At 53.2% G+C, this 24,145-nt stretch overlaps 1 protein-coding gene across 1 annotated transcript in view; it reads left to right on the top strand.

Moving 5' to 3' along the window:
• Positions 1 to 23,827, top strand: part of TOGARAM2 (TOG array regulator of axonemal microtubules 2) — a 59,625-nt gene extending 35,798 nt beyond the window's left edge. The window contains 11 exon segments of the mRNA XM_021087671.1: positions 606 to 774; positions 777 to 840; positions 2,677 to 2,835; positions 6,633 to 6,750; positions 7,146 to 7,240; positions 8,681 to 8,873; positions 10,276 to 10,354; positions 10,357 to 10,491; positions 18,904 to 18,990; positions 23,346 to 23,631; positions 23,633 to 23,827. Coding sequence (XP_020943330.1) covers positions 606 to 774; positions 777 to 840; positions 2,677 to 2,835; positions 6,633 to 6,750; positions 7,146 to 7,240; positions 8,681 to 8,873; positions 10,276 to 10,354; positions 10,357 to 10,491; positions 18,904 to 18,990; positions 23,346 to 23,631; positions 23,633 to 23,714 — 1,467 coding nt within the window. The 3' untranslated portion in view covers positions 23,715 to 23,827.

The raw sequence follows: 24,145 nt of genomic DNA, 5'->3' as shown, positions 1-24,145 counted from the left end.
TGCCTGTGGAGGGATGGAGCATTCTGGGCCAGATCTCCAACTTCTGGGCAGCGGTAACATTTCCCAAACCCCTTCTCTGTGGGGCTGGGGCTTGGCCTAGGCTGGGCTCCAGGCTGGGCTCCTGGCCAGGCTCCGAGGAGTAATAAGAAGCATCTTAGGAGTTCCCGTCATGGCTCAATGGTTAACGAATCCAACTAGGAGCCATGAGGTTGCGGATTCAATCCCTGGCCTTGCTCAGTGGGTTAAGGATCCGGCGTGGCCGTGAGCTGTGGTGTAGGTCACAGATGCGGCTCAGATCCTGTGTTGCTGTGGCTCTGGCACAGGCCAGTGGCTACAGCTACGATTCGACCCCTAGCCTGCAAACCTCCGTATGCCACGGGAGCGGCCCAAGAAATGGCAAAAAGACCAAAAAAAAAAAAAAAAAGAAGAAGCATCTTATCACAAGTGGAGGCAGCGCCCCCCACCTTGAGTATCGACTGTTCCAGGCGAGGGCCTTGTGAAATGACATTGAACGTGAATTGAAGTGCTTTCCACGCCCCGCTTGGGCAGGAGCCCTTGGCCCCGCCCAGGCAGTCCTGCAGGGTCCCCTCCCATCTCTCCTCAAGGTCACCAACCTCCGCTCCAAGGTGTCCCGCTTGGCCATCAGCACCCTGGGAGGCCTCTTCCGGGCCTTGAAGAAGAATATGGACCAGGAGGCTGAGGAGATCACCCGCTGCCTGCTCCAGAAGATGGGGAACACCAGCGAGTTCATCCAGAGAGCGGCCAACCGGTCCCTGGGGCCATGGTGGAGCACGTGACCCCGGCCCGTGCCCTGGTGGCCCTGACCTCGGCGGGCATCTAGTACGCGGAGGCAGGCGGGTTGTCTGAGGGGTGGGGGTGGCCTGGGAAGGTGAGGCTGAGAGAGAGGCCCTGAGGTGGGAGAGGAGCAGGGAGATGGAGCAGGTGCCTCGTGCATTCACCTGGGGGAGGCGGCCCCTGCTCTCCCCGGGGGCTTCTCTCCTGCCCCTCCTGGGCCAGGCTGGGCATGATGAGGGGAGCTAGGGCAGCCCTGGGCCCCAGCTGGGAAGGGAGAGGAGCTGAGGTTCTGCTCAATCCTGGGAAGCCTACAGGGCCATGGTCGCGTCCCAGGAGGCAGGGCAGCAGAGCAGCCTTCGGCTTGTGCCCAGGGAGCCGCTTTCCCCCTCCCCCAGGGAAGGGGTCCCCCTTTCTGATGAAATCTGGGCCATCAGGAGAACAAGGCACACAGTCTCCAACTCCAGTTGGTACCCCTCGGCCTTCTGGGGAGGAGGAAGGGGCCAGCTGCTCTTGGATCCTTTCTGCAGCCCGATTTGCGTTTCCTTAACGGAAAAGCCAAAATCAAGAGCAAAAGCAGAAGCATTTCCCAAGCCCCTCCTCCCATAGGGTGAAAGAGCTGCCAGTCACGACGCTGACACTTACACAGGACCCAGGGTGTGTTGTCGCAGCCAAGGGGCCTTTGCCAGTGGGTTTCAGAGCCAGGTTGTCTGGGTTCACATCCCGGACTGTTACTTCACTTCCCCATGCCTCGCTCTCCCCATCTGTAAAATGGGGATCCTAAGAAAGCGGTGAGGAGTAAAGGAGCTGATTCATGAGCGAGCACGCAGAGCAGAGCCGGCCCCCCTAACGCTGCTCAAGTGCCTACTGTGGCTCTTGCTAACTCGGGAGAAATGACCTACCCTTTTCTCTGGCTTCTTCCCCAAGCCTCTGCTTCCTCACCCACAGGACAATGACCACAGTGGTAGCTGAGGCAGGTGAGGAGACACTGAGTCAAAGGCACGTAGCACGGCGCCTAGCAGGGAGGTGCCTCAACACACTGAGGCAGTGATTGTTGGCAGCAAGAACCAGGGGAGCCTGGACCGGGGCTGTGCATTCGAATTCCCTGGGGTCGTGCTACCCTGCAGGTTCAGGTTCAGGTTTAGATGCTCATGGTGCTGGTCCCTGGACCACGCAGCGTAGGGAGAGCCCAAGCCTCCCTCTGTGTTCCACGGGGCTGGCATCCAGGGGGAGAAAGGGGCTGGAGTCACCTAATGGACTGTGGGCACATTGAATTCACATTGAATAAGGTGAAAAAGAGAGAGGTGGCATCCGGATGGGTTCCTCCTTGGAGACTTCGGGTTTCCCCCTGAAATCACCCTCTACTCTTCTCGGTTCAGCTCAACAAATGCGCAATAACTCCCATGCAGTGCTGAGATTGGTGTGTGCCTGGCACTGGGGATTCCCAAGAGGGGAGACTGGGTGCCACGGGGTGCCTCTGTACTTTCCAGGGGACGAGGACTGTGCCACCCCAGGGAGCACTCTTTCTGCCGGGGTTGGGAGTGGCGCTCAGAAGGCAGAGGTAGAATATTCTAGGCGGAGAAAAGGTGGGGAGTGCGTTTAGGCAAAGGTGGAACATGAGCTCAGGAGGGCACAGGGTCGGTGGGCACATGGTGCATCTGGGGACATCACCTGTGCCTTCTATCCTGCCGACATCCTTAGTTCCAGGGTCAGGAGGGGTCTGTTCTTTCCTTGAAGATTCCTCATAACCTGCGCAGGACAGAATTTGGAGCCCACTGCGGCGTGAGACATGGAGGCACAGCTGTAGGTCCATGTGTGCCAGTGTGGGGACCCCCACCCCCTCTCCTTGGCTGAGCCCTTGCCCATGACTGTGTTTCCTTTCAGCCACCGAAACCCCTTAGTCCGGAAATGCACTGCCGAGCACCTCTCGGTCGTCCTGGAGCAGATAGGTGCTGAGAAGCTTCTCTCAGGCACCAGAGACAGCACAGACATGCTGGTGCACAACCTGGTGAGGCTGGCCCAGGACTCGAACCAGGACACCAGGTAATGCAGGGCCATGGGCCAGGGACGGCTGACCTGGCCAGCCCAGGGCGGATTAGGCAGCCAGCCAGCCCTAAGGCCTGGCCCATGCCAGGGCGCACCCTGGAGGGCTCTGATGCATGCGTTCCTCCCAGCCTCCCCAGGCAGCAGCGCTGCACCTCACGTCCTCGTAAATGCCTCCCGGCAGACCCCAGGAGGGTGTCTTTGGGAATTGGTCCAGAGCAGAAGTGAGGTCAGGGCCCGGTGCACGTAGGCAGCCCATGCATTTCGGGGAGCCCTCCTGCGTGCCGTGCCCCTCTGCTCCCTCCTGCAGCGCCGAGGCGCCTGCATGCTTGAAACCTTGCAACTTCTGGATTTCACATTTTGTCTGATGGATAGAAGTGCTAGCTCGTCGTTGTTTCAGAGAACTCCCCCCACTTCCTGGTGGTTAACACGTTTGAGTTTGAGTGCTTCTTTACAGGTTTGCTAGCTTTTGATTTAAAAAAGAAAAAAAAGTCTCTCAGAACACTCACTGGAGGAGTGATTGTGGGGGAGAGGGACTAGGATGGGGAGGGACGCCGGGCAGATGGCGACCCAGGAGTCTGGGCAAGAGGTGCTGGAGGCTGGCAGCAGCGGGGGAGGGGATGGATTGGGCTCTATTTTGAAGGCAGAGCCAATAGCAGATGGGTGGTGAGGACTTCAAAGGGGAATCAAAGATGATGCTTAGGTTTTTAAACTGAACACTGGGAGAATGGTAGTACCATTTACAGAAAGGAGGAATACCGTCAGGGAAGTAGGTTCGGGTTGGTTTGTTCTTCGCAGGTGGGGCATGGGCATCAAGATCTAGTCTCTCTCCAGATCTAAACCCCTCTCCGTTCTGACCTGTCTCTCACACTGGATGGTGTTGAATGCCCTTCCGTCTCCTTCTTCGAACCCTATGCTCTGGTTTCCATGGCCCCGCGCCCCTTGGTTCTCCCTGCCCCTCTGTGCCTCTCTCCCCATCCCCCCCCCGGATGCCATAGCTGCAGAGGGGTCTTCAGTCCTTGTCCCCCTCTTGCAGCTTTTTCTGAGTGGTGCCATCCCCTCCTGCGGCTCCAGGCACAACAATTCCGATGCTTCCCCCTGAATCCCGCCAGGCCAGCCCTTCCTTGAACGTCTGTCCCATCTCTGTGATGCCTCCTTAGGACCCATCACTGGGATGTCCCCTGTCATCCTTAGTGCAGACTGTCCCCAGATGGACTCATTGCCTTCTCCCCAAACCTGCTTTCGTTCTGTGAGCCCCGTCTTGTTAAAAGTCACTATTTTTTACTAAGTCATCTAAGATGCAAAATGGAAGATTCCATATTTCATTGATTCTAACACATCCCCCCTTCTTATTTATTTATTTATTTACTTTTCTGGGGCTGCACCTGTGGCATATGGGGTTGAATTGGAACTGAAGCTGCCGGCCTACACCACAGCTACAGCCACAGCAACATGGGATTCCAGCCGCATTTGCGACCTACACCACAGCTCATAGCAACTCTGGATCCTTAACCCACTGAGTGAGGCCAGGGATTGAACCTGCATCCTCGTGGATACTGTTAGGCTTGTAACCCACTGAGCCACAATGGGCACTCCCTCCCCCACATTTTAATATCTTAGAATCCTAGGCATCTCACAGTTGTTGTTGGCCAGGGAACAATTATGACTTGGGTTTTGCTACCTATATAGTCACAAACTTGGATAATAATCAGATTTGTTTCTGCTGTGCCAACAAAGGGACTCCATAGTCACAAACTCGATCCTTGCTGCTCATTGTATTAACCTTTGAATTACAGTTTACCTTGTAAGAATTATACCATCAGGCCTTCTTTGCTGGTTAGCCTTTTATCTTAAGAAGTCACCTTGGAGGAGTTCCCATTGCGACTCAGCAGAAACAAATCTGACTAGCATCCCTGAGGACCGAGGTTTGATCCTTGGCCTCATTCGGTGGGTTAAGGATCCGGCTTTGCTGTGAGCTGTGCTGTAGGTCACAGATGTGGCTTGGATCTGGCATTGCTGTGGCTCTGGTGTAGGCCGGTGGCTACAGCTCCCATTCGACCTCTAGCCTGGGAACCTCCATATGCCACAGGTGCGGCCCTAAAAAGACAAAAAAAAAAAAGGTCGCCGTGGAGAATTGTTGAGTTTCATCACTGTTTAAAATGTCTTAGAGGAGTTCCCGTCGTGGCGCAGTGGTTAACGAATCCGACTAGGAACCGTGAGGTTGCGGGTTCGGTCCCTGCCCCTGCTCAGTGGGTTAACGATCCGGCGTTGACGTGAGCTGTGGTGTAGGTTGCAGACGCAGCTCGGATCCTGCGTTGCTGTGGCTCTGGCGTAGGCTGGTGGCTACAGTTCCGATTCGACCCCTAGCCTGGGAACCTCCATATGCCGTGGGAGCGGCCCACAGTAATAGCAAAAAGACAAAAAAATAAATAAATAAAATAAAATGTCTTAGAAATATTCCACTATTATTTGGCATTGAAATTAAGAGTGATTGTACATGAGAAGAGGCATGGAAATAGAGTGATGGGGTATCACTTAGATGTTAATGCAAACATTCCTCATTGAAGAAATGACAAAACCCCACAGGTTCTTACAGGGCACCCCTCAGGTTCTTTGCCCGACCTAAGGAAGGAAGGACACTCCCCAAGAAGGTGTTACTTCCGCCTCTGAGATAGTGTGCAAAGGGCTGGCCTGCCCACACGGGGCCGTGTCACCAAAGGCAGCGGAAATCACCAGGGTCTCCTTTTTCTGTTTCCTTAGTGGAAAACAAATTAATGGTGCATTTCACAATGAGTGAGTGGAGTTTGAGGCTGAGTGAAATACGGTAATTCTAGATGCCTCAAGTTCCACCTCCAATCAGCTACCTGCTGTTTCATCTTCCTTAGCAGCTCTTGAATCTGCTCTCCCCCCCCACCTCATGTTGGGCCTTCAGCATCTCTTGTCAGGACTCCTAATACGTCTCACAGCCCCCCAGCCTTTTCCTAAAGATCCATCCTCCACTGCCAGAGACATTTTGACCAAAATGCGAATCTGATCATTCCTCAGCTTCCCACTCCCTGCAGGCTAGAACCCAACTCCTTGACATCTCCCTAAATTGGACCCTACCTTCTTCTCCAGTCTGTTCTCGTTCTGGGTCTAGTCCCTGCCTGCTATTCCCTCAACCAGACACCTGCATGTCTCCCAGACTGTTTTATGGACCCTGGAATGTCTGCCCTCCTCTCTTTACTCCTTAATCCCATCCTGCTTGTGAACTCCTATTCATCTGTTGAATCCCAACCCAAGGTCACCTCTTCAGTGAAGCCTTCCTTGCTTTCTTCCCCTGCCCACTGCTGTTTATCATGTAGAGTTGACCACTCCTTTTTATACTGCCCTGCTGCACCCTTCTTCAGACTTCTAAATGTCTCATGCTAGAAAAAAGTTAAGTACATTTTGGTATAGCTACCCCACAGAATATTATTTAGCCATGAAAAAGGATGACGTGAGAAGATGATTAATGATAAAGTGAAAAAATTGGGGTAAAAGTTATATATACATTCTGGTATCAACTAAAATGTATATGCATGAAAAAGACTATAAAATATGTAAAAACTTAATAATGAAACCTTTCGGTAATGGGATCATGATTGATGTTTCTTCTTTTATGAATCTAGTTTTTAACGGGGTGAGGATTACTGTCATCATTAGAAGAAGTATTTAAAGTTCTCTTACTCTAATTAGAAAAAAAGTGTAAAGCTATAAAGCAAATTTATGTTACATTTCTGTAGCGGTTTTTTATCTTGCTCCTTCTCCGGTGGCAGGTTTTATGGCCGGAAGATGGTGAATATCTTGATGTCCAACACAAAGTTTGATGCGTTCCTGAAGCAGTCCCTCCCTTCGCATGACCTGCGGAAGGTCATGACAGCCATTAAGCAGCGGGTGAGTCGGTGGCACGGTGTGAGCTGGTCTGGGGTGGCGACCAGGGCTGAGCCTGGCAGCCTGCAGCCCTCACAACCATCAGGGGAGTGGGGAGTCCACTCTGGAGGCTTTAATTTCATCCACGGCTCCTGACAGGTGGAATTTCCTTTTTGGTGCTGGGACCCAGTTCTGCCTTCCACTGCCTGTGTCCCTTGAGGCTCCCTGGTTCCCTTTACCTTCATCTTTTAAGTGGGGATCTTGACCCCTGGCCTGACTCCCAGTGTTCTGGAAGGCTCCACTGTGCCCTCCGAAGCTCCCCCAGGTGGAAGGGGTCATTGCTCTTGTGACAGTCTAGATGAGCATGTCTGGCAGTCCCCCCACCACCTTTGGCTCATGTTCTGTGTGTATTTTTCAAGGGAATAGAAGATATTGATGAACTTGCATCTGCCAAAGGCCGCAAGGTATCGCGGAGCCTGCTGGTGTGTGAGAATGGGCTGCCCACCGAGGACGGGTACCGTAGCTCTGCTCTCTCTGGGGCTCCACGTCCAAGACCGCTAATGGCAGCCTGCTGCTTGACCCAGGCCCGACGTGCCTCTGGGAGGGGGCTGTGCATCTGGGCTACCACTGAGCCCCAGTCGGGTCGGCAGGATTCCCAGGGAATTTATAGGATGGGCTCCCCCATCCAAATACTGGGGAGAGCAAATCCCGGCTCGGGAGCCTCTGCTGGTGGAAGTGGGCTCTTGCCGTCTTGGCCGTGTCGGTGCAGTTCCACTGGTGTAAGTGGGACAGGCCAGGCTCTGGGAGAGCTGAGTCTCATTCATTCAGCAGAGCCTTTCCCACCAGGGGAGACTAATCTAGAGGCAGAGGTGGAAGGAATGGGCCAAGGGGTGAAAGGGTGGGAGTTAGGAGGATCTCGAGACCCCAGAGGAATCTGACAGCCACTCCTGTGCCTAAAACTCAGACCCCTTCTGCCATGTCCCAGGAGGACCACGTCTGGACTCCTTAGCTGGCCTCCCAGTGAAGCCCCCTGCCCACCTCTTCTAGGGCAACTTCCTGCTGTCTGTTCCACATGTGCTTTCTCTGCCAGACCACAGAAGCTCACTCATCTCCTGGCCCTCAGCCTTCTCCCTCCCTCCCGTGCCCTTGCTTGCACGGTGCCATCTGCCCCTGGAACACATTTATTCTATAAGATTTGACTCACCTGTCCCCTTCTCCCAGAAGGTCTCTCCGCCCCTCTGCCCCATGTGCCCCGTTCTTCAGCCCTCTCTCTCCCATTGGTCTGTGAGCTCCCTGGCGTAAACAGCGCATCTCTCATCTCATTGTTCCCAACATCCAGCCTAGTTCTCGGCACTCGGTAGGCAGAGAGTGTGGAATGTAGGGATGGAGGTCGGAGTTGGGCTCTGCGGGGTGGGACCCGGTACAGGGCTCAGAGACCCAGGCTCTGAGTTGGCGGTGGGGTGGGAGTTTTGTATGCCCGCAGGATCGGGCCAGGGGAATATGATGGGCATGTGATTCCAGGGTGAGACAACAGGGCTTCTTAGCATCCCCTAGTCACTGGAGGGGTGTGAGCAGAGCCTTGACAGCCAGGAGTCAGGATACAGGCTCCTGGCAAGACCTTCTCCCACTCTTAGATTAAATGTGCTCCAGTCTTCCTTTCATGGATTTCCAACCCTGCAGTCCGAGCTCCCTCACCCCATTCTTAAGGTATCTCCTGAAAGGAGAAAAAAAGGTGGGAAGAGAGAGCCCTGCCCCCCTGACAAGGGGATGGAGCTCTAGGCAAATGGCTGTTGCTCCCTGAGGAAAAGGCATTTCCAGAGTGTCCCCAGGCAGCAAGTGGAGGGGAAGCTGGGGTGGACTAAGCTGCAGGTGAAGCTCTTGTTTCCGCCCCACCTCTCTGGGGGTTGTGTTCACCCCCCCAGGGCTGCCCAGGTCAGACACTCCTTCCATGTAGGCTCAGCTCCAATGGCCCACGGTTGGCGGGGTTGCGCTCCTCCACGCGGGGTGGCTTGGAGACGGTGGAGCAGCTGCGGGAGCTGACGCGGCTGCTGGAGGCCAAGGAGTACCAGTCTCGGATGGAAGGCGTGGGGCGGCTCCTTGAGCACTGCAAGGCCAAGCCAGAGCTCATCACCGCCAACCTGGTCCAGGTGTGTGCTGCCCCCACCCTGTCCTCTCGCTCTCCTGTGGGTGCAAAGTCAATTTGGAAGACAGGGCTGGAGATTGTACTAGACCCTTCAGGGTAAAGGGAGCCAGCCAGACACTTGCTATCCAGTTGTCATGGTGATGCCATAAGACTATCTGGAAGTGGCCGAGAGGGCAAGGGCCGTGTCTCCTGCTGGCAGTCTTGGCACAACTCAGATGTCCTGGGCATCTTTCATCCTTCTAGCGGATTTCCAGGGAGGAGGGCAGAGCGGAGGATGTGGTGGCTGAGGACTGCTCCTGAGCTAGCTATGCACGTGAGGTGTGGGGGACACAAGGTGCAGTTGGCCAGGGGACTGTGCCCAGATGGCTGGACAGGTGGGTCTGGAGTAGGCCCAAGCCCTTTCACAGACTAGACATGAGGGCAGGTGCCTGCCTCTTCCAGGATTGAGGCTGCTGACGGTCAAGCCACATAGCAGAGTAGTTAACACAGGTTTAAATATTTTTACCAGCTGTGTGGTATGGGCAAATCATTTAACCTCTCAGCCTCAGTTTTTGTTCTGCTTTTCTTTTTTGTCTTTTTAGGACTGTACCCTTGGCATATGGAAGCTCCCAGGCTAGGGGTCAAATCGGAGCTATAGCATCTGGCCTACACCACAGTCACAGCAATGTGGGATCCGAGCCGCGTCTGTGACCTACACCACAGCTCACGGCAATGCTGAATCCTTAACTCACTGAGTGAGGCCAGGGATTGAACCTGTGTCCTCATGGATACTAGTCAGATTTGTTTCCACTGAGCCACGACGGGAACTCCTGTTCTGTTTTTAGTGGTAAACTGAGGATGAGAATATCTGCCTCATGGATCGTTAAGATCACTCCTTGTGGGAGTTCCTGTTGTGGCTCAGCAGTAACGAACCCAACTAGTATCCATCAGGACACGGGTTTGATACCTGGCCTCGCTCAGTGGGTTAAGAATCTGATGTTGCCACGAGCTGTGGTGTAGGTCGCAGAAGCGGCTTGGATCCTATTGCTGTGGCTGTGGTGTAGGCTGGCAGCTGCAGCTGCAGCTCCGATTTGACCCCTAGCCTGGGAACTTCCATGTGCCGCCGGTGTGGCCCTAAAAACCAAACCAAACCAAAAAAAGCACTCCCTGAGCCAGGGCAGAGGACCTAACAAGATACTCTGGGCTCTTTGCCCTCAACGAGTACTTGGTATACAATCATTTCGCCCTCTTGTTCCCCTGTCCTCTGAGAGGGCAGCTCTTCTTCATCACTAGGAATGTTCTCGCATAGCTTGGATGGCCCTTGTCAGGGATGCAGGAGGAATCCCTGCCGAGGGCGGCTAGCTGGGCGGTGGGACTCCTGCTCAGCCTGGGTTCCCACGGGCTCTGGGTTTCTATTCCCTCGATAGGTCTTCGATGCTTTCACCCCAAGGCTTCAGGATTCCAACAAGAAAGTGAACCAGTGGGCACTGGAGTCCCTCGCCGAGATGATCCCCTCCTGAGAGAGAGCTTGCACCCCATGCTGCTGTCTGTCATCATCGCTGTGGCAGACAACCTCAATTCCAAGAACGCAGGGATTTATGCTGCCGCCGCCAGAGCGCTGGATGTCATGATTGAGAGCCTGGGTGAGCCTCCCCGCGGCCCCTGCTCCACGCTGGTAGGCAGCTGGCTCCCTCCCTGCTGGGGAATCAGCAGACAGTGAAAGGCACTGGTTGGCTTTCAGGCCAAGTATGTCCCAGAGGCCGTGCAGGACAGAGGCCGTCCCCCTGGGGGCCTTCGATGATGATGATGAGCAGAGGAGATGCGGAGATGACCTGGTCTTGGCGCCTCATGGTACACGGGCAGAAAGTGACGCGGCCCGGGCCACACAGAACCACAGTGAGGAAGCCAATAGAGCGTGATGGAGAGAGAGATCGGGATTGCCAATCTCGATCTCTCTCTCTCGAGAGAGAGGAGGAGTTGGGAAGAGCTGTCAATTTCTTTAGTTGTAGAAATGGAGGAGGAGATGATGTGGCTTGGAGGGGGGACCAGGCAGGATGCTGGTGAGCCAGTAGGGCACGTGTGTTGGAAAGGACAAAGTTGATGGGGGGGGTGGACCCAGGCGATGGGCCACCTTGATGATCTGGCACAGGAGTCAGGCTGGGATCCCGTTGGCTTTCTGAGCATAAAATGAGAGCTGCCTTTTAGGAAGATCGGGGCCAGGATTTGGGGTGGGAGGGATTTAGTGGGAGGCGTAGAGGGTGAGGGTGCGTGGGGAGTGGGGGCTGGGGGAGCGATAAAAAGAACAGAAAGGGGGGAGCTATGGGAGAGCCATCAGGAAAGGCCGGGGGGCCTCTGTTCCTAATGTGCTTTGCAGCATCGGATCTTGGTTCTCGAACATCAGGTGGAATTTTTGGTGCAGCTACTTTTGCTCCCCATTCCTTCCGGAGAAGATGAGAAGGTAGCACTGGTGTATCGAGTACACAGACGGAAGTGCAAGTTTGAAACCTCAGATGTGTGAGAATGTCATAGTACATGACAGACTCATGTCCAGACCAGGAGAACCACGAGTTTTCACAAGCTGGTCTTGCCTTTACCGGAGGAAGCATATAATCTGAGAACGGCTCTTGCCTTGTTGCTATCTGTTCCCATGAGCACAGGGCAACGTCCTGCCTCTGGGATCCACAGACCATCCCCTTGGGGAGGCTGGCAATGCCACCTGGCACACCCACCCCTCCTCATCCCCAACCCTGGCCTGAGCTCCACTCCCTGGGGCCCAGGACAGCTGCTGTGTCCTTGGCTGGAGCCTCCAGGAGAAGTTTCAGTTACAAATCAAAGGCCTGGTCAGGCCCTTCTCCGCCTCTCGATATCATAAATATTGTCAATTTCCTCTCTTCATCTCAGAGGGAGTTTATGATTTGCTGAGTTTGTTGCTGTAGAACAAACAAAATAAATCCAGCTCTAAATTACAGCTTGTTCTCAGTGCTGCTCTGGGTACGTGAAATTGCTGTTGCCAATAACCAAGGCTCTTGGTAAATCACCGCGGGCCCTGGATTTATTGGGAAAACCTGCACCTAACAGCAGCTTTAGTTATTTGAAGAGGCCAAGCACCCTTGTCTGGGGAGAGGAGCTTTTACCTCATCCGCCTCCAGGTATTTCAGGGTCTCCTTTTTGCCACTGGGTTGGCCTCTTTGGGCATGCTGGAGCTCTGGAAATTTGGGCTGCAGAATCCGGTGCCTCACATTGTCACAAGACTTGGGTCCCCTCTTCTTGGGGCCCTGCTATACCCACTTGGGCTGGACACCCTGGAAAGGGGGCCTGGGGGTGGCCGGCTTGTGACCTGACCACACCTCGAGGCAGGCTGCCGCATCCAGGAAGATGCTGTGGGTCTCCCGTCCTCCTGGGACAGGGTCTGCTTGGGGATGGCCAACGACGCTCCCTCGGGTCCGGGTCCATCCGTCGCAGGACTTGGTGCAGGGAGAATGGAGGCCGGCGTGAAGGGGCACTGGCCTCCTCTCTGCTTGAGGTCAGTGCTTAGCTAGAATGGAATGGGGTTGGCTTCAAAGGGATAAACGGAGCCCACTAACCCCTCACTCAAGGCCCCCCTGGGCCCCAAAGGGTGAAGCCCAGGGTCCTGGCTCCAGGTCATCTGAGCAGGTGTAGGTGAGCGCTTTGCTGTGATCTGTACCCTCTAAGCCCAACCAGTAACGCTGGTTTTGGAAGTGTTCTGAACTGTGAAATAATGAGCCAACTTCTAAACCCACAACGGTCAGAATGGGAGGGATTTAGGTTGCTCACAAGAATTCATCCCTGCCAGCGAGGACTGGGGTGGAATCGCGCTCTCCTGGGGGAAGAGTCCTCTTCTGCCTGGAATGGTCGGAGCCTGGCTTGCAGAGGGAAGCTGGATGCAAGCAACGAAACTTGCCACTGTCTCAGGGGCTTGGCTGGTGGAAGCAGAGCCTGGGGCAGGCGTAGCAGAACCTCTTCCTTCCCGTGTCTCCCGGGCTGAGCCCGGTGGCTCCAGTAGACCTTAGCACCCAAGGCCCCTCCTGGAAGCGGTGTGGAGCTCTTTGAGCAGAGGGAGCTTTCTCCCAGGCTGGCTTCTTCATGCTCCAGGAGGGATTCTGGGCTCCAGGCTGGAGAGGAGCTGTGAAGGGCTGTGAAATACTTAAGTGTGGACAGTCACAGCTTGTTACTGTTTGCTTCCTGCTCAACGGGGGCCAAGGGGGTTGAGAACACAGTCAGGACAGGCCGTCTTCTGGCACAAAGTCCAGATCACACAGCCACAATGGGAGGTTGGTCTTTTTTTGTCTTTTTAGGGCCGAACCCGCGGCATATGGAGATTCCCAGGCTAGGGGTTGAATCGGAGCTGTAGCTGCTAGCCTACACCACAGCCACAACAACACCGATCCTTAACCCACTGATCCAGGCCAGGGATCGAACCCGCAACCTCATGGTTCCTAGTCAGTTTTGTTTCCACTGCGCCATGATGGGAACTCCTCTTTTTTTTTTGTCTTTTGTCTTTTTAGGGCCATACCCATGGCATGTGGAGCTTCCCAGGCCATAGGTCTAATTGGAGCTGTAGCTGCCGGCCTACACCACAGCCACAGCAATGTGGGATCCAAGCCACGTCTACGACCTACACCACAGCTCATGGCAACACCGGATCCTTAACCCACTGAGCGAGGCCAGGGATCTAATCTGCAACCTCATGGTTCCTAGTCGGATTCGCTAACTACTGAGGCACGAAGGGGACTCCCTGGGAGGTTGGTCTTAGGCAAGCTCTTGATTCTGGAATTTAGTGCCAGAGTCAACTCATCAGCCACCATATCTCTTCTGGTCCCCTGCTTTTCCCTGGTGTAGCGAGGCTGTGGTGTGGGTGTGCTGGTTGACAGAGCAGGTGGGGTTTCTGCCCACGTCTCCTTTGGGGGAACAGTGAAAAAGGAAACGTGTCATGAGCCCTGCTCCCCACACTCTGTCCTCTGTCCCTGCCGGCTTGAGGGCTTCTCCAGGGCCGAGCCTGGAGGGGCACCCTTTCTACTCAGCACCAAGACCTCTGCTTTCAGGGCAGTTGGTCCAGGGATCAAGGCAGCTCTCCTGGCTGTGCTGCCTTTGGGCTCTGTTACTGGGTTAGTTACAGATGAAACTTCACTAATTAAACTACCAGACTGCTGATAGCTCACCCCTTCCTGGTCAGACTGAATGCCAAAAGGAGTTCTCTTAATTTAGTGCAGCCCCTGGCCCGTGCTAGAGGGGTCACGCAGGCTCAGAGATGGGCAACTTCAGATCTGCTTCTGCTCTTTTGCTCTGACTTCAAATTCATCACCCTATATAAATCATATAACCAACATTATATTCATGAAACTTAAAACCCCATATGTGGAGTTCCCGTTGTGGCTCAGAGGGTTAAGAGCCCAACATAGCGTCAGTGAGGACGCGGGTTCAATCCCTGGCCTCTCTCCATGGGTTAAGAATCCAGCATGGCCACAAGCTGAAGTGTCGGTCACAGATGAGGTGCAGATCTCGAGTTGCTGTGTTGCTGTGAGCTGGGTGTAAGCGGGCAGCTGCAGCTCTGATTCGACCCCCAGCCCGGGAACTTCCATATGTTGAAGGTACAGGCCTAAAAAGGAAAAAAAAAAAATTCATTCGTGATGCCCCTTGAATACACTGGCTGCTTAAAAATGTCTCTTTGCTCTTCTACTTCTTGTCTAAGGGATACAGACTTCCCCAGTTAAAAATCGTAATATCAGTACAACTTTGACTTTGCTCCGTCATTCAATTCTACCATTTCCCATGCTACGCGGTCTTTCTAGTTAACTTGAAAATGTGAAGTTTACTTTCCACCACTGTAGAAGTCACATGCATTCATTCCTGAGAAAATGAAAAATGTGAAGCATTGGGAAGAAAAAAAAAATCTTCACTAGCCATTAACATTTGACACTTTCCATTTTGGGTATTTTTTCTGTGCATATTGGTGGACCACATCATGACTATGTCACACTTATTTTAATACATTAGTTCTTCATTATGTAACGCTAGGGTTCTAAGTACGGCCAGCAGGCATTGTCAGGTATTTCTTTTTTAAAAAATGGTTTTTGTTTTTTCCATTATAGAACACATTTAAATTTGTATCCTGCTTTCAAAAAAGCAGCGCATGAGCATTTATGTATAATTACACACTTGAGTCACTTGTAACAGCTCCATCACGTGCTGTGTGCTACGCCATAGTTTGTATTTTTCTGTTTCAGTAGATCATTCCCAGTTTTCCTGAAATGAACAGACCTGCCTTTGGTGGCCACGGAGAATTCGGCTGTGTGACATAGTTTAACTCACTGAGTCTTGTGCTTATTGGTGGACTTCAGTGTCTTTGCTGCCACTGTCCATGGGACCAGGTTTTTTTAAATTCTTTCTTTTTGTTTTTTTTGGCCTCATCTGTGGCATGCGAAATTTCCTGGGCCAGGGATCAAACCCATGCCACAGCAGCGACTTGAGCCACTGTAGTGACAACGCCAGATCCCTAGCCTGCTGTGCCACAAGGGAACTCCCTTTAAAGCTTTCTTAAAAGCCCTTCTCTGGCTTCCCAGGAGCCTTAGGGCTTGGCTCTGTGGAACAGGTGTGAAGCCGTCTCGGCCTCAGCCCCGGTGTAGAGCAGGGAGGCTAGGGCCAGGGAGGTCAAGGTGTTTGCTCTGCCAGCCCCTGGCTCTTTTCTCTGCATTGAAGGGCTTTGCTTGCCCTTTGTGTGGGCAGCACCAAGGCCAGTGTGGCTTCCTTTGAGAGCAGAAGAGGATCCTGTGAAAACCTTGGGCTAGTGTGGATTTTGAAGGTTTTGAAAGTTAGAGTCCAGCCTCTTAATTGGACCCTCCACCATGGAGGTTCCTGGGCTTTCAGAGTATCTCAGGGTAATAATAGTAACAGTAGCTACAAGAGCTGATACTTACACAGTAATTATCTGCTCAAAGTGCTATCCTAAGCAGCTCTACGAGGAAGGTACTTGTATTACCCCCATTTTATAGATGGGTAAACTGAGGTTTAAAGAGGGTAGGTGACTTGTCCAATGTCACACAGTAAATGTGGAAGAGCTAGGATTCAAATCCAGGCAATCTGGCCCCAGAGTCCACCGCCTTAGCCACTGTCCTTTACTGCCTCTCATTAAACCTGGATGTGGGGAGTTCCCGTTGTGGCCCAGTGGTTAATGAACCTGACTAGCATCCATGAGGACGCAGGTTTGATCCCTGGCCTCGATCAGTGGCTTAAGGATCCGGTGTTGCTGTGAGCTGTGAAGTAGGTCACAGATGTGACTCAGATCCCTGTGTTGCTGTGGCTGGGGTGTGGGCTTGCAGCTGCAGCTCTGATTCAACCCCTAGCCTGGGGGCCTCCATATGCTGTGGGTGCGGCCCTAAAAAGAAAAAAAAAAAAAAAGCAAAAACCTGGGTGTGACCTCTAGGGTGAACTGTCACTATAAAAGCAGTCGGAGGCAGAGAGGCAGCTACTCAGAGTGGAGTCTGGAATAGACCAGTTTGGGCTAACTCGGTGCCTCTGCTTTAACATTGCCTGTTCTCCATAAGCATTTATTGGGCACCTGTTGTGTGCCAGGCACCATGGGAGCATGGGCTGGTGCAGATGGCTGTGGGATGTGCATTCGCAAGTATTCCCTAAACTCTCTGCTTCTCTCAGGCTCTGGAAGGCTGTGTCAGTGGCCAGGAGAGGGGAGGTCCAGTGGTGCCCAGAGAATGTCCTGGACTGAGTGTTGGTGGGGAAGAGTAAGGAGGGAGAAGCCCTTGCTCTCAGAGGTGAACTCATGGCTGATGATGGGGGTGGGAGAAACAGAAGCACCTGGAAACAGTATCGCAGGTGACGTTGACACAAAATTCTGTTCTTACACATTTGCAGCTTTACCGGGACACCCTGAGGCCACTTCTTTGCTAACTGCAGTCTTCTAGAGCCTGGAATCTCTTATCTCCCAGAACAAATTATTTTGGCCTTATGGATGGAGCTTTTGCAAACCACAGAGCTTTTGAGTTTTCTCCTCTGTATTTCTTCCAGATCTCAGGAGGCAAGCAAGGGAAGCAGGAGTTAGCTCTTAGCTAGAATGGTTGCCTGATGGGAAAAACAAAGCTTTGATTGCATATCTCTGGGGATGCTGGGGCTGTGTGCTAAGGTATGGAAGGAACTCAGAAAAGGTGGAACCTCAGGAAAAAAAAAAAAAAAAGGGAGTTCTTGTTGTGGCGCAGCAGAAATGAATCCAACTAGGAACTATGAGGTTGCGGGTTGGATCCCTAAAAAGCAAAAAAAAAAAAAAAAAAAAAAAAAAAAATTAAATGGGGAAGAAGGAGCAGCTTCTAAATCCAGTAGCCATGGGATCCAGCTGGAGTTGATTTGTTTTTATTTTATTTATTTTTTCCTTTATCAGCCACACCCAAGGCATATGGATGTTCCCAGGCCAGGGATGGAAGCTGAACCACATCTGCACCTACACCACGGCTGCGGCAGTGCCAGATCCTTAACCCACTGTGTCTCAGGGGTAACTCCTGGGGATGATTTTAGAAATACAATCAATGAATGCTAGAGAGTCTCTTTATCCCTAGAACCTCTCCCAACCCACTGGCTGGGATTTCAGCATTAGTCGATCACATTCCTTCACCGATCCAAGTGGAGACGGGCTCAGGCCTCAGGCTTCACCCATGGGTGTGGCTGGGTAGCAGGAGAGCTGGGCTCCTGGGGTGGTGTGGCTGGAGTCCTGGGAGATTATATATAAACTACAGAAAGGTCCTTCTTACCTCTACCCCCAACCTGCACGGTCCCTCCTCTGACCCTGCTTGAGCCAGCCAGGCGCTTCTGCTCCTGTTAGGGTGACCAGCCTTCCTGGTTTGCCAGGGACACTGGGGCTTTCTGTGCCATGATGCGGAGAGTCCTGGGCAGACCGAGGCATGTTGGTCACCCAGGCTCCAGAATCCCCAGGCTCTTGGTTACCTGAGCGTGGAGCTTCCCGCTCTATGTTAGGGTTCACGTTTAAGTGCCTGTCTCCTCTGCGAAGGGGTCTCTGGAGGGGGAAGGGGAGGAGGAGGAGGAGGACTAGGTCTTTCGTTTCCTGGCTCCATGCTTGTTACCTAGAGGATATCAGGCTTTGTTCAATGTAGGATACGCCCATCGGCTCTGGGTGTATCCTATTATTTAGAGCCCAGGTTCAGGCTGTGAGAAGAGCCACGATTTCCGAATGCTGATCCTAGCCTTTTACTGATCCTTGGTATGGTCAGGGCTTAGTGCCTCAGTTCTAAAACTGTATCCACATCTGAATCTATTCATCCATCTATCTCTATGTCATTCATCTCTGTTTGTTATCTATCTCTGTATCTATTATGCACTTGTCTATCTGTCACTTATATCTGTCACCTACTTGTCTGCCTACCTGTCCATCTATCGATCTATCCACCCACAAATCAGCTCTCAATTGCACATCTATCATCAGGCATTCTATCTACCTCTCTCTTTTGCCCCAAAGCTCACTGTGGTTTTGAGGATGCACAGGCAATAAGAACCAGATCCGAGAGTTCCCGTCGTGGCGCAGTGGTTAATAATCCGACGAGGAGCCATGAGGTTTCAGGTTCAATCCCTGGCCTTGCTCTGTGGGTTAAGGATCCGGCGTTGCCGTGAGCTGTGGTGTAGGTCGCAGACGCAGCTTGGATCCTGAGTTGCTGTGGCTGTGGTGTAGGCCGGTGGCTACAGCTCCGATTAGACCCCTAGCCTGGGAACCTCCATATGCCGCAGGAGCAGCCCTAGAAAAGGCAAAAAGACCAAAAAAAAAAAAAAAGAACCAGATCCGTGGGAGTAAACGGGGCCTGTTTGGGAGCCAGTGTAACTATCACAGGCCTCTTACTGTTCCCCAAACATCCCATGTATATTCACTTTTTTCAAGTGGCCTCCTTGTGACCTGGAAAACTTAATGCAGCTCCCCAAGGGCCTCCTCCCTACATGGGTGCTGCGGATACCTTGCTCTGAACAGTTGGTGCCCTCGCTTGGGCCACAGCATCACGGCCACTGACACCCTCTGTCTCTTTCAGACAACCTCGGCCTCCTCCACGCGTTTGCTGGGCGGGTGCGTTTCCTGAGTGGCCGTGCAGTGCTGGATGTCACAGAACGTCTGTCCGGTGAGCGGCCCAGCCTTCCAGCCCTTCTCTCTTCTTTCCAGCACGTGGTTGAACCACCTCTTATCTAAGACCAAAAGTCACCAGAAAATTCCCACAGACCATGTGCAAAAACGTTGATAACCTGCTTATATGGGGTCACAATGAGGCGGTCTACATATAACCAAAATAGTTTAAAAGAAACAATTATGCATGTCTTCCTCTTTGCAAAGGGGGCTTCCCTAGGGGACCTGCGCGTGAATCGGAAAAAGCCACCCCTCCGGGTAGACACTATGTGTGGGGGCAGGGCTGGGTCAGCAGCAGCCCTGTCACCCTGACCTGGGCAGGTTACTTAAGGTTATTGAACTTGCCAAAAGCCTCCTCCTCCCTCCTAGGAGGGTCCCATCTAGGAAGGAGGAGAAGGACCCAATCTCTTCTCCCAAGGGTCCCCTTAAAAAGCAGACGGATCTTGACACCCCCTGCTTAAATCCTCGCATGTCTCCAGGGTGGTGTCCAGGGTCCCTGGAGTGGCCCACAGGGCCTGGCATTGCCTGGCCTTCTAGGCTCCGCTCCGCGCCCACCCCCAGTGATATGCCCTGTCATTTATTTCTCAAGACAACCCCACAAGGAGGGTGTGGCTTCCACGTTTTTTGCAGAAATCCAAACACAGAGCTCAGAAAGGTAAGTGCCCAGGGTCCCTTAACGAGTAACCCAGGATTTGTCCCCCAGAGCCAGGCTGCAGAGCCGAGCCCTCAACCTCGTATATGCTGCCGTGCCTTGCAGGGGGGGTGATCCCTGCCTTGGCCGCCTCGGTGCCACCCTGTTGCAACAGCTCACTTTCTGTCCTTGCCCCTTTGCTGGCCCACATGCAAAGCCCTTCTCGTGCTTCTCCCTCTGGGCAGTGCCTGCTTGGTCTGGTGTGCCTTCACTATTTCCCTTCTCCCCAGGCCCTCACCCCCCGACCCATCCGAGTTGCCTGTGCCAGCCTCTCGCTGGCCAAACCAGGGACTCACAACATCAGGCTCTCTAGAGGTGCTCAGCGCACGTCACCTGCCTGAGGGCATCATTCCAGCTCTTCTGCCACCCCATCTTGGTTCCTGCCTTGGCTTTGCGCCCCAGTCCTCCCAGTGTCCCCAGAGTGGCTCCTTCCTGTCCAGATGCCAGGCCTTCTCCAGGCAGAGAGGGGCGAGTGAGGCAGGGCTGGGGGCTATGATGCAGCCGCCGTGCCGTGGGTACCCTGGGGTGAGACCACCCTGGGTATCAGCCTGGGAACCCTTATCTGTCACTCAAAACCAGCATTCTCTAGGGGAAACCCTTACTTGTCCTTGTTTTAGGTAAATTACGGGCCCCAGAGGCCGGTGGGTAGCCATTTACTGTAAATGTTACCCACCTATTTCCAAGATGCCTCAAAAACAAGAGTTTCTACACAGTTCTGTTAACTCTGGGTCAGCCAGGACCAGGGAAGGAAACTTCAATTGACACACGGCATGGACTAATAATAACACAGCTTAACTCAGGAGTAAATCTTTGGCTAATCCCCTCAGCTGCCTGTTAAGCACGAAGTTAATGGGTTTTCCTCATGGTGCCTCCCGCCAGTGCCCACTCCAGAGCCAGCCCCTGCCCTCAGGCAGGTGAATGTGGACTCAGGACGCAACCACCTCTCTGCTGGAGGCGGGAAGTTCAGGGGCGAGGTGTTGCGGGAGGCGGGGGGTGGTGGGGGGGAGGCGTGGCAGTTTAGGGGCAGGGCCCTGCCTGGGCCTGGCTCAGGGATAGTTCTCACCTCCGTTGGGATGAGATGCAGTTCAGTAAAGGTAGATGATCAGGATTATTGGGCGACCCCCCGCCGCCCCCGTTCCCTCTGGATGCTCCCCTCCATTTCCCTCTTGCTCTCCACCCCCACCGGAGGTGGGGGGGCTGACCTGGTGGCTTTCCCTTCTCAGCCTGCTTCCAGCACAGGTAACTCACCTCCTGGCCCCGCTTTATGCAGCTGTTCCAGCTGGGTTCGCTCACAGGGTGCAGTTCGCCTTCCCAGGACTGTGGATCGTATTTCTGAGGGCTCTGCAACACGGGGAGCCCCTGGGGAGGCCACAGTGTGGGTGCAGGCACCCCGAGGGTAGGGCCTGAAAGACAAGGTACCCGTTCGATGGGAGCTGGCACCGTGAGAATGTCAGGCTGAGATAAGGGGGGCCCGGGCCACCCCCTCGGGTTCCCCACTGTCTTGGGCCGGCTCTGAAATCAAAGGGACCCGTTGGGGCTCCTGCTACAAATGTCCTGGGGGATTGGATGATATTAAAGCTAATGAAAGAAGAACAAGTTGGGGGTTTCCCTAAAAACAAAACTCCAGACCAGCCTCTGAAATGTGGACCCCCTAGAGATTTAGGGCTGTGAGTGGTGGGAAGAGCGTGCACTTTGGAGTTGAGGCAGGCTTGGCCTCTGTCTTTCCCCCTCGGTAGCTGGGGAGTCTTGGGCAAGCTCCTTGAGTGTTGGTTTCCTTCTCTGTGAAATGGACAAGGTCCTGCCTCTCGGGTGAGCGTTAAATGGAGTCAGGACACAAAGCTCTGAGCCCCAGATTCTGGCTCAGGCAGTGGTAGTTTCCAGGGTGTCTCTCAGCTCAGGGATCTTTTCAGTTTCTTTGCCCCATAAATAAACAATCAAGCACTTCTCTCAGCGCCGAGTGCCTTCAGCACTTAGCCTTTGGCAGGATGACAGGCAGAATGCACTGATTGTCAAGCGAGCATCGCTGGCATGAACACACTTAGGGTGATGTGGCCAAGGCTGAGGCCCAGAGCAGCCCCTCCAGAGTGGCTTGGGGTGGCCTTTGTTCGTTTGTTTTTTGGTCTTTTTAGGGCTGCAACTGAAGCATATGGAGGTTCCCAGGCTTGGGGTGGAATCAGAGCTGCAGCTGCCGGCCTACACCACAGCCACAGCAATTAGGGTAGCCTTTGATGTGGCCTTGACACTGGGGGCAGCCCTGACATTTACTGCATGATGGAAGGCTTGCTAGCAGGTTTTAGCCTGCTTCTGGGTTTTCTGGGGTTTAGAGAAGGTAGGGGGCCTGGGGCCTGGGGGATTCATCATTGGAATGAAGGGTCTGTGCAGGGCCCTCTAGTTTATAAAGCGTGTTCATGCCTCCTGCATTATTGCTGGGCATAGAGTGAGGCTCGGCCTCAAGACTCAGAGAGGCCATGCTGGTCTTATCTCCCGCTGGCTGTTTTATTTTCCAGAATGCTTCATTTGAGAGTCTCAACCTCTCTCCTAGAACAACTTTCCCGTGTGTGTGTGTGTGTGTGTGTGTGTGTGTGAACTCTCTTAGGTGGCAATGCAGATTAAAGCACTACTAGGACCAGCTACTCTTTGTCACATTTCCCATGCATTTATTGTCTTATCTCTTACAACCTCGAGTCTTTGGTTCAGAATTATTATCCTTACTTTACAGATTAGGGAACAGGCTCAGAAAGCTTGAGTGGCTTTTGCAAGCTCGCACAGCTTACATGGCAGAAGCAGAATTGCCATCAGATGTGTCTGCCTCTTTCCTCTGCCCTGGACTCAAAGGACCAATTATGATTGTCACGAGCCCTGTGCATTTTGCCTTTGCACACCCTTTTTGCTCCATTAAAAAAAAGAAAAAAGTTTAGGAGCTCCCACCATGGCTTAGTGGAAATGAATCTAACATCCATGAGGATGCAGGTTTGATCCCTGGCCCTGCTGAGTGGGTTAAGGACCCGCCATTGCCATGAGCTGTGGTGTAGGTCACAGACACAGCTTGGATCCTGCATGGCTGTGGCTGTGGCTGGTGGCTACAGCTCCAATTTGACCCCTAGCCTGGGAACCTCTATAGGCCACGGATGTAGCCCTAAAATAAAAAAGACCAAAAACAAACAAACAAAAAACAAAAACAAAAACACACAAACCCACACCCCCAAAACAAAAAAAAGTTTAAATTTTTAAAAAATAGAATATTTTACAACTGGTTGGTATGAACACAAATATACACCAGGCTGGATACTGTTTTCTTTCTGATTTTAAAAGAATTGAAAACCTTGGGAGTTCCCGTTGTGGCCCAGTGGCTAGCGAATCCAACTAGGAACCATAAGGTTGCGGGTTCGAGCCCTGGCCTTGCTCAGTGGGTTAAGGATCCGGCGTTGCCATTAGCTGTGGTTTAGGTTGCAGACGCAGCTTGGATCCCACGTTGCTGTGGCTGTGGCTGTCGCTGACATCTACAGCTTTGATTAGACCCCTAGCCTGGGAACCTCCATCAGAGTGTCTCATGCATTGGTCAGCCCTGCTGGCTTGCCCACCTTTTAGGGGACAGAGTTGGTGTCCCAAGAGAGGGAGAGAGGGCCTGACTCAAGCAACTCTCCCTCTTTTCTCCCTGACAGTGTTGGTGGCCTCAGTTTACCCCCGGAAGCCCCAGGCCGTGGAGCGCCACGTCCTTCCGGTCCTCTGGTACTTTCTGAACAGCATGACGGGGAGCGGCGTCCTGCCTGGGCGCGGCGGGAATGTCCGCTCGGTGGTCGGCCGGCTGTGCAGGACCCTCCAGGAGCAGATGGGCTCCCGGCTGCAGGACCTGGCCGCCGGGCAGCCAAAGCAAGTCCTCACAACGCTCCAGGAGCTCTTAGGCACGGAGTCCCTGTGAGGCGGCCCAAGGTCACTGACAGAGGAAGGCCCCGGACAGCAAGACACCTGGCAGCTCAAGCCCCTCCCAGCTGCATTACGGACGGATCTGGAATGAGCCATCACTGTTTTGATCTTATTTATTTTTATGATGGAATAATCCCCCTGGCTCCTTTCCCGTAGAGTTCAGATGTACATAGTCTATTTTGAAGTAGAAATAAAAGAATTACTTATTTTTCTAAGGTTTTATTATCTTGTACTTTTTTTTTTCTTTTTGTCTTTTTAGGGCCACACCCAGGGTGTGTAGAAGGTCCCAGGCTAGGGGTCGAATCGGAGCCATAGCCACCGGCCACAGCCATAGCCACCGAAACACCGGATCTGAGCTGCATCTTCAACCTACCCCATAGCTCACGGCAATGTGGGATCCTTAACCCACTGAGCCTCATGAACCCAAGTCCTCATGGACACTAACTGGGTTCTTAACCCACTGAACCACAATGGGAACTCCTGTCTTGTACTTTTTTTAACTTCAGAGGACTTTCCAATAGCTAGGGTGTGTGACAAA

Source organism: Sus scrofa, chromosome 3, assembly GCF_000003025.6.
Source record: "Sus scrofa isolate TJ Tabasco breed Duroc chromosome 3, Sscrofa11.1, whole genome shotgun sequence".
NCBI lineage: Eukaryota > Metazoa > Chordata > Mammalia > Artiodactyla > Suidae > Sus > Sus scrofa.
Note: the sequence above shows the minus strand (reverse complement) of the source record. Positions and strands in the feature narration are given on the sequence as shown.